General features: G+C 33.4%; 1 protein-coding gene across 1 annotated transcript in view; it reads left to right on the top strand.

Annotated features, from left to right (window-relative positions):
- Positions 1 to 16,113, top strand: part of LOC129223063 (uncharacterized) — a 113,116-nt gene that overhangs the window by 14,338 nt on the left and 82,665 nt on the right. Inside the window, exons 6-8 of the mRNA XM_054857628.1 lie at positions 3,416 to 3,504; positions 3,720 to 3,865; positions 6,358 to 6,473. Of these exons, the coding sequence (XP_054713603.1) occupies positions 3,416 to 3,504; positions 3,720 to 3,865; positions 6,358 to 6,473 (351 nt within the window). The remainder of the gene's footprint in view (positions 1 to 3,415; positions 3,505 to 3,719; positions 3,866 to 6,357; positions 6,474 to 16,113) is intronic.

The following is a 16,113-nucleotide window of genomic DNA, read 5'->3' as shown; positions in this document are numbered from 1 at the left end:
TTGTATTGCTCAAATTTTCATGAAAAAAGTTTTACTAAATAAGTATTTAGTATAATTTTTTGTCTTTATTTGTGTAGTTGTGAAAAAGGTATCTTGGCAATATTGTAATGCGTACAAAAAGCCTGATAAAGTCATTACGTATGCAGACAAACTAGACTTTTCTCAGATATTGTTAACAGACTAACAATAACTAGATAATTCAACTGTAGAGCTTTAATAAAAAAACTCATTTCTAAATACAGTTGTGGGGATAAAGAAAACAAACAGAACTAAAACATAAAAAAACTAACTGTTTACTATGCAGAAAAATATTACCAATGTTTTGTAGCACAAAACTGCAGAATAAGTATAGACACGTGTTTCGGGGTTCCGAGAAACCCTTTTTTTTCAATGTAAAATTGGGATCTTTTAAATATAAAGATATCTGGTACGAACCGGATATCTTCGGTTCCAACATCATCTATTTAATCATCATCAGAATTGATAAATGTTCATAAAAGAGTTAGTTTTCATGTCTTTTCATGTTTTTTTTTTCATCCATAACTACTTAAGTACTTTGAAAATGGAGGTAACACGCTGAAACAGCGGACATATAGTTTGCGTGTTAGTCGTGAGGCAAGTCTAATATTTTATCCTGAAAAAATAATGAGACATATAGCTAAAATAGTAATACAAATACTCACAACAGTCTCAAAATATTACGAATGGACTCTACAGTTTATCATTACCATATGAACATTTCCCAAAAAATTCCAGTACAATCACGACATTAGTTCCTAAAAAATCAACAATTTAGGACAGCAGCAATTCCTAAGTAACGTCAACGGTCTGGTTAGGAATTCTGGATATAGGTAAGCACAGCCCACTCTAAAAATGTCTGAATGATACCCAGAATTAGGAATTCTGGATATGATTAAGAACAGTCGTCACAAAATATTCCGTTTAGAATGAGGACATTTCTCTCCAAAGCTCTCCATAAGAAAAAGAAAAACAATTTAAAACCCTTCTTTACATTAAGGACATGATTATTAAATAAATAAAAATAAATAAAAAAACAATAGAATAAGGGTTGGATTTTTCAAGTAAAATCAAAGGTCCCTCTAAAATTATAAATTCATGCAAGGAAAATTGGCCCGAAATCACTTATCGGATTAAGGATTTATTATTATTTTTTTTAATATCATTAACATTCTCTAATTCAAATCTCAACAGCATGGATCAAAGTTCATAAATAAAAACGTAAATTTCGTGGTATTTCGCTGCGTTTTTTTTAAATCAAAGTTTTATTACATTAATTAAACAGCTAATTTTGACCATTGTTTTATATCGGAAGTGTGTGTTTAGGACTACCAGATGTGAAATTACGATCAGTTGCTACATTCATGTCCATAAATGAAGGATAATTCAGAATCACACAGAAATTGAGCTCTAAAATAAAATTTTCACTCGTAAAATTATCACACACATCTTGAAGAAGAATATGAAAATAACAGGAAATCACCAGGTGGCGCGGATAGTATGTCACAATTAAAAATCGTAAATATGGAGAGACTGGACAACTTCGGAAGGGCGGCCATTTTATGTCCAAAGATGCTTACTCCCAATAGACCGTAATGCACCTTCTACCCCAAATGTCACTGTACATTGTATCGAAAAAATTAGAAGCTAGTCATGATGTTATAAAATGAAATGTTCAGATCACAAACATTTGTTCGTTTTCTATCTTTATGAACAAATTTTTTAGAAAAAAAAAATTATTTGTAAGTGCTATGACGATACGAAACGATTGGCATCAGGTTGCCAGACTTGAAGTTTACTCTGTTTAATGAAAATACGAGGAGGAAAGAAAAAAGTCTGTAATTTAAAAATTTCATGTCCTATATTCCATGGGAAAGCTAGAAATTTACACAGCGCAGCATTTCGAGCTTACGACACTTGGACTAAACATGGCAGATAAGCTGTTTAGAGCGGCGCGCCGTTGGCCAATCTCTCCGTATACCGGATCTCTAGTCACAATGACGAGAGCGTAAGAGAGGGGTATATAAGGAATGATGTCAAAGAAGTAAAATTGTTCACAAGTGCTTTAAAAGCCTTTCAATGCATTAACCGCATAGTTATGGCACAAAGGAAGCATTTGGATGATTTTTTACGTGGTTGAATTATCGGACGACTGGAATGTGGATGTACCCAGCTGGAAATATCCGAGGAACTTGGAATCGCTCAAAGTGGCAGCTCCAGGCTTTAGCAACGATTCCAAGACGATGGTAATGTGAGTAGACGTTACGGCACAGGTCACCCCCTGAGTTACAACTTCGAATGAGAACTGGTATTTGGAAATTACTGCCAAAAGAAACAGTCGGAGCACAGCATCAGACCTGTCTCGTCAGCTCTATTCAGCTACCGGCAAGACAGTTTCAAGGCAGACCGTGTACAGAAGCTTAGGGCACATTGGTCTATATGCTCGAAGGCCTGTGAGATATGTTTCACTGACCGCAACTCACTGTCGCCTGCGATTAGCCTGGATTATAGAGCATGCATTGTGGACACCGCAACAGTAATCTTGTGTGATGCTTTCAGACGAGTCCAGGTTTAGTTTGCAGTATAATTCTCACCCGAGTTTCATATGGGATGAACACCAGGTACCCGTTACTACCAAGAGAACACCATTGAACGACACCATTATGGTGGTGTAGGATGGCTCGTTTGGGCGGGAATTATTCTTGGTTCCAGAACTGACCTGCATGTTCAGAGTGTAATGATGGCAGGCCACATCTATCGGGATGGAACAACATGTACGTTTGTTTCGGGGCGCCATAGGTGTTGAATTTCTGTTTATAGACGACAACGCCCGTCCTCACCGTGTAAACATTGTAGATGAATGCCTTCAATCGAAGGATATCACACGTATAAATTGGCCAGTATGCCCACCGGACTTGAATCCAATAGAGCATGTGAGGGACATGCTTGGCCGACGAATTGCAGCCCGTCAATCCCCTCCCACATGTCTACCGGAAATTTGGAGAGCATTGCTTGATGGTAAGTGTAATATTCCCCAAGATCACATTGATAATTTGATACTCAGCATGACTAGGCGTTGTACAACCTGCATTGCATCGTGCGGGAGACATACTCCGTATTAATCATTATAAAAATCATGTTATACTGTCTTTTTAAATTAATATGTCTATATATTATAGCATCTTTTATGTTCTTTACATTTTGTTTAAATAAATAGACTGTACAAATAAGTCAAATTTGTTTCGCTTCTGTCTCTGTCTGACCTTCATTATTCTTAAATTTACGGACATAAGTGTATTTTACGAACAATTTACTAGTCTAACCAAAATGTCTTCTTTTCATGAAACAGTGTTATGTTTATATACATTATGCTTCTACTTGTTCAATTTTGTTCTAGATGCTTGGCATATTTAAAGATTGCTCTAAAACATGTGTTGACAACTTCATGCAATACGCAAAAACAGGCGAATCAGTTGATCTGAAAAAGTGAGTGAGTTATCTTTTTTATTTGTTTTTTAGAAACACTTTTTGTTCAAAATTGTAGTTATTTTCATCTCTTGAAAAAAATCCTGCATCCTGCATATGATAAAATTGCTAAACCAAAGGCCATATTTTGTCTCCAATACCAGAAATCTCAATATGGCTTAAATTGTCTTTTAGCCTTTTACTAATTTATGGTGATGAATTAATCTCTATTCTAGAATTTATGGAGCTTTTACTATGGATATTATTGCTAGTTCTGCCTTTTCTACAAAACTGGACTCTTACAGTGATCCGAATAACAAATTCGTTACAGCAGCAAGAGCAATATTGAAACAGCAGCTTAGTTGGAGACTTGTGGTTTTCTGTAAGATTGAGTTTATATACTTTACCTATGTTACCTAAATCAAAACTGCACGTTATCATTCAAAATGTATTTTGGTTAGTATAAGGAAAACTTGTAATGCGTTAAAGTACTCCAAAACGAATTAAATAAACATTACATGAATGACTTAAATACACCGCCAGCTCAGTTATTCCATCCGGGGACTGCAGTTTCGTGCTTTTTAGCCCTCATCAGCCAGGAATAGAAACTACCTCAGCTGGAGGCGGAAAATCTCTTAAGAGAGCCAACAAAGCCAAACGAACTGGTAGTTAATGTAGAATTAGCACACCAGATGAGTAACCGCAGGAATGGTGCGGTTCAACTCAAAGATTGACACTACTACAACTTACTACAAAATTACATGAATGAATTAAAGTAATAATCTGAGGCAGCTTACGACCAAGCGGCACGACCTTGAGTGTCACGGATTTGGACAAATTATTAGGTCCGTTTCACTTGAAATGAGCCCAGGTAAAGCAGTTTGACAGCATAGACCCTAGTTTGGCTGCAATGAGGGTCCAAAGTTGCTAGTTTGGCCCCAGAAATGCAATGGCGTTTCCATTGGAATTCCAGACTTCGACAATATGTTCGATACCCCAACACCTTTGGCATCTTTTGTTTTTAAATTGTGTATTACGTATATATTTATGGGTATTGTCTAAGTTATTTGAAAAGCAGAAACGATCTTGTATTTTTGCTTTTTTTGTGCCGTGTGCAATAAATCAGAGTTTTTTCTCTTCTCCCATTTTTTTTCTTATCAATGTGGAATATCTTTGATAGCAGACGATAAATATCCAGTCAAAGTAAATGTTTTTATTAGCAAACGATAAATACTTTTTATTGGCAGACGATTAATATAAAACGAAAATAATTAGTTTTATTTGCAAACGATAAATATCCTGTAACTATTAACTGCTATTTTGGCATTCAAGTTATTGACAATGAAAGCAGTAGCCAATTTTTATTTGTGAACCGCTTATTAAAAAATATTATTCAACGTAATTAACTCAAAGGCAAGCATGAAAACAACGCATACTGCAGTACAGTAGCAGAAAAAGGAATAAAAATGTTAATTTTGAAGGAAACTCCATTGCATTTCTGGGTCCAAATTATCAACTTTGGACCCCCGTTGCAGCCGAACTAGGGCCTATGCAGTCAAACCGCTTTACCTGGGCTCATACCTTGTGGAAATTGACCTATATCTAGAATTTTGTCAAAATCCGTGACCCTCAAGGTCGTGCAATTTGGTAGTTGGCGAAAGATATGTCCTTTTTTTAAAGAGTCAATTTGTGTGTCTCTACTTGTGTTTAAAAGCAGAAAGCAATAGTTGGAAATACATTTACATTAGGCAAGATATACTACTTTGACATCTGTACAGACAATTTTAAATGCATAAAAATCTTCTAGAGCGAAATGACAAAACAGTAAATGAGTAAGTAACAACTGAGGCATTGAGAAGCAAAGTGATGTAAGTGGCAAAATAAAAAATTTGGACACAACTATACAACTGACTAAACATCACAAAAATGACACTTTTTATAACTACAGTAATGACTCTTTTTAACTAAGCTAGCTGAAAATAACTGTTGGTAGAGAGAGAAGTGTTTCTTAAATTGTGTTCCGCGGAACCCTGTGGTTCTCCTGAGATCACTCGAGAGCTCCATTAAACTAGTCACTTAAAAAATGCATTCAAATTTGGTTTGGATAAAACTTTTTTTTTTCAGCCTTAGAAAAATTGAGCAGAAAAACTGCTTACTAAATAATGGATTAAAAGTTCATTTGTTGACATTGTATAATAACAATTTTTTTCGGTGTCCCCCGTGTTTCGCCGACACAAATTTTCCTTCCCACCTGTTTTTCAATAATACCTTTTGCTATATGTAAGGGGAGGGGGAAAGGAAATTTTAAATATCCACCAAACTGGAGGTAAACCATTTTTCGGTACATACATAATAAATTATGTATAATACTATCGTTGCGACAAAAATGCTAATGCCGTTATTTGAACTTTGGCGCAGTTTAAATAATTACTATACCCCCAGCTGTCACGATAGTGGTATTGGCACTTCTATCATTTCCAATTACATACATATTTGAATTAGGATTAGCACGTAATATGTCAACGATACATTAACAAAGCATAAGTTTGCTCCATATATAGCCGTAGTCGCCGCTTTTCTTTTGCTCAAAATCCTTAACTACAATTTAGTTACAGTAACCAAGCGGGATTTGTTTACATTTAGCTCGTACTGCCAAAAAATAACTAAAATTATTTAGAATATTTCTGAAAATGAGATATGATATAATACGTATATATAATATTAGCAAATGAAATTAATACTTATAAATAAAAAATATGGTTTTTTTTTTTTTCTTTTGAATTCTTGATTATTGGTTTTTTAAATTTTGACTTTCAAAATGTCTTCAGATAACACATATATATATTCTATAATCAACGTTTTCTTTAATTTCAGTTTTGTTCCCAAAAATTCAAAGATTTTTCAAAATAAGCATTGTTCCTCCAAAACGCATTTATTTCTTCACAGATGTCATCGAACAAATCATAGAAGAGCGCAAAAAGACGGGAAAGGTGACATTTTTTATTTCAACATGTACTTTGTTTTGATGACACTGAGCAATTAGCATTGCATACTTATGTGACTAATTCTTAGAAAGCCATCGATATACCTTAATTAATAATGTGAACTTGACTAGTTAGCAGCAAGTTTATTACTTTTTATTTATTTATTCATTTATTAACATTTTAATAAGTATAAGGTAGTACATAGTAAATAATATTATTTACTATAACAACATTTACTTACAAATAACTTTTCCTTATAAAAAAGTATCCAATTTCTTTTTTTTTTTTTTTTGCAGTTTGTTGCAATAAGATTTGAACATATTGAAATTCAGTTAAAAAAAATTTAGTTGTAACAAAACATTTTTGCAAGTAGAAACATTTTCTGATCTTATTTATAAATATGATTTACGGTACAATTTTAGAATATTGGTTCTAACATGATAATTGTGAATAAATATAGTAATAGCATATTTCTCATCAGTATTCAAGGAGAACATTTCAATACTCCGACATCACAGTTTATTTTAATGCAACCTAATCTTCTCTTTTCCTTTTTTTTTTCTTAAGTTTCATTTTCTGTAGTTCAACTTTGAAACTTTTACAGCAAATTTCCTTGCAATTGAGTGATTCTAATGTTCATTTTATTGCCCACACATGCGCTGTTTTTGCTGTGAATGTAAAAATATATTCTTAACCCCCAAAGTAAGAGGGTTAAGAATATATTTAGTGCAGGCGGTTTTAATTTCCCGTCCGTTAAATTCTGAAATCAATTAATTGAAATAAAACTCTCACGACACCCTTAAATAAAGAAGGTTAACAACGTTAAAAAAAGGCAGTGATGTTGAAAAATAAAACCATCTTCTTTCGAAAGACAAAGGTCTGAAATTGTTACATTAACCCTTTATTCGAACGGCATCCTAAAGATCTAGTAGACAATTAAGAGAAACTGAAGCACAAGTTATAGTCATTGCACGCTAAATTTATCAATAATAGATATCTAAGAATGAAGTAGATTAATATTGCGAAATAAATCTAACCCGTTCACAGATTTCGGTACTTTTTTTACAGTTCTAGATCTTTTTCGAAACTGAGTTTTGTGTTTGAAAATGTATCAATTCTGCGACCAAGAACTTTTTTCAGAAACTCATATGATGCGTAATGTACGTCGGAGGTTTCACTGGCCAAGTTGTGAAAAGACTTACTTCGTGTGTCTGAAGTCCTTGTTTCCGTTCTTACCGGTTCAATATACTTGGGGTATACCTAAACTGGCAGCATTTTTAAAGCTATGCTGATTATAATCGCTGCATTACGACGCCAGGTTAGGTTTGCCCAACTATATATACTATTTCTGTTCTCTAGTACTACAAGTTCTCTTCCATGCTCACAACTATTTTCATTAAACAAAGGATATATGTAAATGTATATGATATGTATGTATGCAGTGCGAATACAAGGGGAGGGTTATGGAGGTCATGACCTCCCCCCTCCCCTTCCCCTAAAACGTAGACAATAGTACCCGTCGTCATTATGTTCAAACGCTTTATAAATAAAATGTGAACGATTTCAGTAGTCTTTCAATTTATTAATTATTTTTGAAAGTTAGATATTTAAAATACTACTTCTTTCCATTGCTTGTGAAATTAGTTTGTAATGTTTATGGGTCATTCTTCAAAAAGTGCAACTTTTCTCTCTCACACCTTTACAGTAAAAACTTTAAGGAACAATTCATTTTACAATAATTTTTAATATCATCAAAAATATATTTATTTAAACCTGCCAACATTTTTTTAATAATAATTTTTATTTTAGTATATTTTTGGTTCACAACATGTGAATTTTCACCTCCGTGGCATGTCACACACCTTGTGTGACTGTTTATATTGCTTAATAACTTGTTTAATTAAAAGTATATACTTATTTATTGATTATTTCTTTCACAAGTTTCTCAAATACTAATTGTTTAAGTAGTATTATGAAGTATATTTATTTTTTTAATATTGTGTTTTAGTTCATTTTAGTAGGACAAGAAGTCATGTCACACAATAAATTCTCATCTCCGTTACCTAAACACAAAATGCCATTCCCCATCAACACGTGGCTGTAATGACACTAATTTTTATTTTCCATGATACAAGGGAGCCCCTTTGTTTACTTTCAGTCATAGTTGAAGTTGTGAGATTTTTGTCAAAAAACAAGAAGATAGATTTTGCTTTAAAAACTTAGTATGGGGTTATTCTGACTTCTCACCTCCCTTAACTAGAATTGCAGGAATGTAAATTAATGTAAAAAAAGAAGTGAACATGTTTTCATATGCTTAATATGTGCAGATTGCAGCAACGAAGAAAAAAAAACTTTTCCCCTCAAAATTGTATCTGTTAGTCCTAGATTAATGGAAAATTCCTCACCTCCATGAATTTCATCTCCGTCACAGACCTTATCAATATCATTATTTCTGAGGTGAAAATGAATGATGGAAGGGAAATGCATCAATAATAGGCATTCTAACAAAATCTAAAATTGCCAGTATATCCTCAAATTTACTAAATACTATTTTTTAAATAAATTTGAAACTACTAATTAAGCCGTATTTCAATTAAGAAAGCTTAATACAGTCAAGTCCCGACTTACGCGAGAGATGCGTTCCAAAGCCCCTCGCGTAAGTCGAAATTTTGCGTTGTAGAAAAGGGTATGTGTAAAATTTTTTAGAAACATACCCAATTATTTACGACACTTGTAAACAACATCTCAAACTGTTAAAAACCATTCTACTGTTACTACCAAACTACATTACTGTTTCTAAAAAAAAAAAAAACTAAATTTTATTTATATTTTTTTAAAAAATCGCATAATTCAACATAAATAATTGCTACGATGCACAAATTCAATAATCAATGGGAAAGAAAGACATAGAATAAACCAGTACGGTACGTACAGTATGTAGTAAGAAAAACAAATGCACTATAGTTGTACTGTACAGAAGATCCAGTAAGGATATTTATAACTTAAAAAAGTGCAGATGATGATTTATGCTGCTTGATCAAACCGTTAGTTTTAGATAATATTGTTAAATACACAATACATTGTCTTCACTAGTTCTTTTATAACATTATCATCCATTTCAACGGCAACACCCCTCTTCCTGGCGTCTTAAATCCACAATCCAAGAGCAGCTTCCATTTTCATAATTTTTGCATTTTCCTTACATACTATTCAGTGAACTTTTACGGATTTCCTTTTCTTGACTTTTAATTGTACATATGGAAGATTCACTCGTACTTAACTGTTGTGTTACCTTCGACGGATTTTATACTTGATCAAGCACATAATCTTTAGCTTTGCTTTAATTATCAGAAACTTTCTCATTTTCTTTCTATCTTCACAAACTTTAGATGAAACTGCGCTCTTAGGTGTCATTATATTTCATCGACTTTCACACTCAGAATGAAAGAAATAAATGGAAAATGAGAAGTAGAGTTATTTGTATAAGCGATGTTCAGACTAGTACGCTACTAGTAACTTCCGCTATCAGTGATGCTAAAGGGATGAAGGTTCATTCACGAAAAAAAAAATATTAGCAAAGCCAATACTTACACACCGCGATTCCCTTCGAAAATTTTCGTGTTGCGGGCGATGAATTCGCGTTAGGTCTAAAATTCTTTACTGGTAAAAAATTCGCGTTATAGCCGTTTCGCGTAAGTCGAATCGCGTTGTAGCGGGAGTCGACAGTATTATGTTCTCATTGATCATTAAAATAGCTAATTGTTTGCACAATTAACAAAATTACTACTTTGAAATTAAATCGACCTCAATTTTTAAACATTAAAAGTTTTTTATTTTTTTTTATATTTTCATGATAGGTATTTTTTTATTATATTTATTTTTGAGTAAAATCAATTGGAACTTAGCTGGGCCATCGTTTATGGCTACTTCTAGTAGGTACCACTTTCATGTAAGAATGAAAAAAAAAGGAAACAAAAGGTTTCGAAATTGAAAAATATTTGCGATCAAAGTTACGTTTTCTGGAGAATGACCCTTATGCTTTATCCCTGGCTCATTTGGTGCTTTTTATTAGGGCTCGACCGATGGCATTTTTTGGCCGATGGGCCGATGCCGATTGTTGGCCGATTGTTCAAAGATGGCCGATGGCCGATGGCCGATTGTTTTCCTCCAAATGGCCGATTGCCGATGGCCGATGGCCGATGCCGTTGGCCGATGGCAAAAAAAAAAAAAAAAAAAAAAAAAAAAAAAAAAAAAAAAAAACATCGAAATAAATTGATAACAATGTCAGGGATTTAAAGGATCATTGATTTATTTCACTTTACTTCCTTTCTACGAATAAGAAATTGTAATCAAAAAAAAAAAAATCAGATTTCGATCTAAATTTCTATTTTACGACCACCCAATTGAAACTTCACAAGTTTTTTCGGCACATTTGTACATGCATATGTACCTAAGAATATATAGATGATCGAAATATCCATTTTGAACGCCTCCTTAGTTAATTACCGTAAATTCTCTTGTGACGTCTTCATGCGCGTAAACTTGCGTCACTCAAAAACGTTATGAAATCGTAAGTTGAAAACTCATACGAGGGCAACCTTACTCTGAATAGTTCCAATTACCGAAGTACATCTATCTACAAAATAGTCACCTTGAACGACTATGCACTTCTGCCAACGTTCGTATAGCTTTTAGAAGGACTCCTGGAAGACATTTATCGCAACCTCTTGCGCTGCTGCTTTAACTTCATCGTGGGGAAGAAGGCGACTTTCATGTTGAGGATGCACGGTTCGATTGGTCAATACTCTGATATGACAAACAAATAACATAATGTTTTATCGGACTTAGCTCCGTGCGACTTGTACCTGTTCCCAGCAAAAAAAAAAAAAACATTTGCATGGACGCCGCTTTCTTCCGTCAGGAGAAGGTAAAGCAGCATCACAGAACGTAGCGAAAAATGGCTTCCAGGAGTGTTTCCAAAAGTTATATGAACACTGGCAGAAGTACATAGTAGTTCAAGGGTAACCTTTTGAAGGTGGATGTGCTTCGGTAATGTGAACTATTCTGGGTAAGGTTTTATACAGCTTGTCCCCAAATTTTTGGATCGTACTACGTACAATCTGTATAGGGTGTAGTTATACTTCTCCTTTTTTGACTGCTGTATGATGGAAGACAAAGAACAACAGCTATAAAATTAAAAAAAATAAAAAGAAAATAAAAAGAAAAAGAAGAAGAAAAACAAAGAGGCTGTTTAATAACCAACTGATTTGTTTTTTTTTTTAAATTGAACATATAACTAAGATTTCAGTAATATTATAATAATGTATGGATTTAGGTACACTGAACATAGTTAAAAAACATTAAATTATATTGTTTAATTATTCGAAAAGTGAATAAATAAATAAGAATAAAACTATGAAACTGTCGACAAATTACGCAATTAAAGTGGAAAGATTGCACGTAGACATTTTTTAGTCATCAAATTAAACAAAAAAGGTAACAGATAAATTACAATATTAAATCATAATAGTTATATTTTTATACTTATTTAAAACTAGCTTTTGCCCGCGGCTTCGCTTACGTTGATGTAGTTTTTTTTCAATTGATTCAAGTTAATGGTCATTACAGGCAGAGGTCTAATAGTTACCAAAACATTGTTTGTCTCTAGTTTCGCCGACATTTCAAATTGCCTGCCCCCTTAAATGTATCAAAAGGTATGATTAAAACTGAAAATTAGGGGTAAAGGGAATAAATGAAATGTTGGCAAAAGTGAGAAGAAAGCCAAAAATCACAAAAAATAAATCACGAAAACGTTCAGGAGTTGTAAAGAAGTCAGTTTGGGTAATTCCCAAAAAATCCAATTCGAGTGAGGTCAACTATTCTTAAATAAAGTGAAACAGTTCCCTTATAATCCCGATCTCCATCAAATAGATAATATCCAGCCTACACTGGCAATCTAAATTATTGTATAATGTGTAACTTCTTACCATAGAAATCGTCCCAAAATAGGGTCAACAATGATGCTACCCGAAATGTTTCCAATAAACAGCAAAAATTTGGCAATTGTTTGAAATTGGGTGCAAAGACAAAGTAATGGAAGTTTTTGCGCTGTTTATGAATTTGCGAATTAGTTGGCGAATTATTTTACGTGTTAACAAATTTAAAGAAAGAAATATTAAAGAAATGGCGATATTTGGTTACATGGTGAAAACCGAGAAACAGTATTGCGTAGTCTTTAGCTTCAAAAACAGCGACAGTTGAAAAAAATGCCAAATGCCTTAGCTATTGAAATGATTCCACAAAAAAAGTTTGGCTAGATTCCAGCTGATCGATTAAATACCCAGTCAATACAAATAAATAAAAAAAAAAAACATTAATTGCCTCAAAGTTGCATTAAAATGGAAAAAAATCTGCTAAATCTATGTATTATTTGCAAATCTTGTGCAAAAATCTTACTTCAAGATTTGACTTGAGAAAAGCCTTGAACAGTCACGAAAAGCAAAGATAGTCAACAATACAACAATAGTCGTTATCGACAGGGAGTTGAGATGATACAACAAATATTGTATTGAGTTAAGGAAAGCCTTCGAACGTGGAACTAAAATGCTCATAACTCGTTTTTTATTCTACTTAGAAATTTCGAACAGGTGCCATCTTCAGCAGAAAAATCAGAGATTTCGATGGACATATAATGTTAATATGCGCAAGTATTTTTTCATCCCCATATTAGAGAATTTATACGAAAATTGTGTTTTATTGCCCCCCTAAGGGGGTTTTGCCCCCCATAATGGGACGAAAACTACCCTATGTGTTATTCTGATGCATAAGCTATATTATTGTGAAGTTTCATCAAAATCCATTCAGTAGTTTTTGCGTGAAAGAGTAACAAACATCCATACATCCATACATCCATACATCTATACATCCATACAGACAAACTTTCGCATATATAATAGTAGTAAGATTTATGAACTGAAAAGTTTGCATTTTTCATAAAAGCTATAACCAGTGACATAAATTTTGCGAAAAAAAGAAATAGCCATGAAAAGAGCGAGGTTCTTAAAACGCTGCCACAATAAACAAACTCAATATTTAGACCAAGTTAATAACTGAATACATATACTACTCGATCTGATGTTTGCACACGTAATATTGAACAATTTGATTGTTTAATCTTAATATATAAAAATCAATGTCCTGAGATAACATATATGTATATATATATATATATATATATATATCAACGCACAGTCGAAACCGCTGAAGCTTCAGACTTGAAATTTGGCAGGCACGTCCGCATGATTACGAAAGTAACCACTAAGAAAGGATTTTTCGAAATCTCAATTAGTTCGGGAGAAATTAATTGAAACCCCTTAATTTCTGCGAAATTAAAAATCTGTCATTGAAATTCAAATCCCTTATTTTCGAAGGCTTTCCTCCATTCAAATCATTATTCAGTGCTTCATCTCAACTTTTGGTCGATAGTGAACTATAAATTTGATATTGTTTTTTTTCTCACGTGATTCTTCGAGGCTTTTCTCAAGTCAAATCATAATGTTTCTGTCTATTGCTTTCATTTTTTCAAAACTAGAAACGAAGTTTTTAAGAACATCATCACAGGCGGACTATCCTTTTGAATTTAGAAGAGTGCAATTTCCTGTTAAAGTTTGCTTTGCAATAACTCATTAATAAATCACAAGGACAGACATTAAAAGTAGCAGGGATCGATTTAAGAGAAGACTTTTTTTCACACGGCCAATGTTATGTAGCTTGCTCCAAAGTCTGTTCATCAAGCAGCTTAAATAATTTTAGCACCAGAAAAAAAAAAACTAAAAATGTTGTATACAAAGAAGCTCTTGCTTAAACATAGGTATATCAATAAAATGTGGATGGCCTGTGTTTGCAAAGATAATCAATACTTTAAAAGGATCGTCAATAACAGTTAAAGATCGGTTAAGGACAAGGGCATATATGTAAGGAGTCCAGGGGCCCCGGGATCCTCCCCAAATTAAAAAAAGTTATAGGTAATAAGTAATTATTATAGGGGATTTTCGAAACTAGGTGCACCAAGCACTGTTAACCCCTGCTAATTCCATTACCCGAACAATGCCGGGTACGGGAATGCTAGTCTCTTATGAAGCACTACAAACAAGTTCAAATTAAATTTTTCAATTTAACAATAATTTTCTGAAATTCAAAAATTTGCATAATAGAAAATCTTTCAAACTTTTCTGTAACATATTATTAGAAATATGATGAAAACGAAAATAACTTATTCATTGATTTTATATAAATACATAAAAATAGTTACTTACAACAGAAAAAAAAATCGATCGCTATTAATGATGCCAAAAAGATAGCGCATTACGAAATATAGGTGAAACAAGTATAAGAAATACGCAAAATGATATTTCTTGATCAAAATAAATAATTGCTAAATATTCAAGAAATGCTTGAAACGACGAGTGTGGATTAGGGGGGCCACCCTCTGATTTGGGAGTAACTCACAACATTAAACTTCGGCCCCAAATTCGGCCTCGTTTTTTTTAGTACAGAACCGCTACTACCAACGCCTAGAAGAGTTTCTGAAGCTACTCCAGCACTTCTGAAGAAAAAAATTCAAAAGTCCCTTTGATTTCCGAGTTATGCTACCATTGAAAACGTCTTTAATCAATTTCTTACATTAATGCTTTGACTTCTTCCTAAACAATAGATAAAGCTTGAAAAGAAACTCTAATTTTGTGGATAGTGTTAGTTTTAAGCAACTCAGAAGAACAACTAGAGTTTAATTTCAGAAACTGGGATTTGGAGGAGGGGCTCGCAAGTTTTCTCGGAAATACAAAAAATAGTCGTAAAAAATAGAGTTTAAAATAATCATAAACATTGAGTAGAAATACCCTTTTAAAACTTGCACCCGAGTTTGTTTTGACGTGCAGTGGCGGATTTAAAATTTAGCAAATGTTGCAATTGCGCGTGAGGCCCCATAACCATACTGGAACCGTAAGAGTTACAACAATGCTTATGATAAATGTTTTACAACTTCTGTGATAGAGAAATAGAGCCCCAAAATGTATTTCGACGGGCCCCAAACTTGTAGCTCCGCCGAAGCGATACAGAAAAGACTGCATTACTGTGATTCATAATACACATATAGAAAAATTAAAAATTACCTTCCGTTCAACAGGAATCTAACAAAATGAAACAAAACCGGTTTCGCCATCTCATATTTGTTTCCATAGTCTCCAATTCGGCAATATATCACCAAATGATCGTCAGTCTGAGACGCTATATGAGTTTTGCATTGAAATAAGTAATTAATAGCCACAAAAAGTGAGTAAATAGGATTTTTAGAACATCCGATCGAAATCAAAAAGGGAAGTGCACAACTGGAACGTACGCACATCCCACATGCGAAAATTTAGCCTTCTACAGCTTACCATTTTTGAGTTATGACTTATAAGAGATACATACGTACATCCGCAAGAAACAACGCAACAATTAACTTGTTTGGTACCTGAATGCAGTATTAAAAACTCTTCCAGTTGTGACTAAAATAGAAATTCATACTGAAATTTAAGTAAACAATTTATATAAAAACAATAACTTCCTTTACTTTGTATTAAAAAGTAAAACAACAAAGGTCCTT

This window comes from Uloborus diversus, chromosome 5 (assembly GCF_026930045.1).
Source record: "Uloborus diversus isolate 005 chromosome 5, Udiv.v.3.1, whole genome shotgun sequence".
Lineage (NCBI taxonomy): Eukaryota > Metazoa > Arthropoda > Arachnida > Araneae > Uloboridae > Uloborus > Uloborus diversus.
This window is presented reverse-complemented; position numbering and strand designations above follow the sequence as displayed.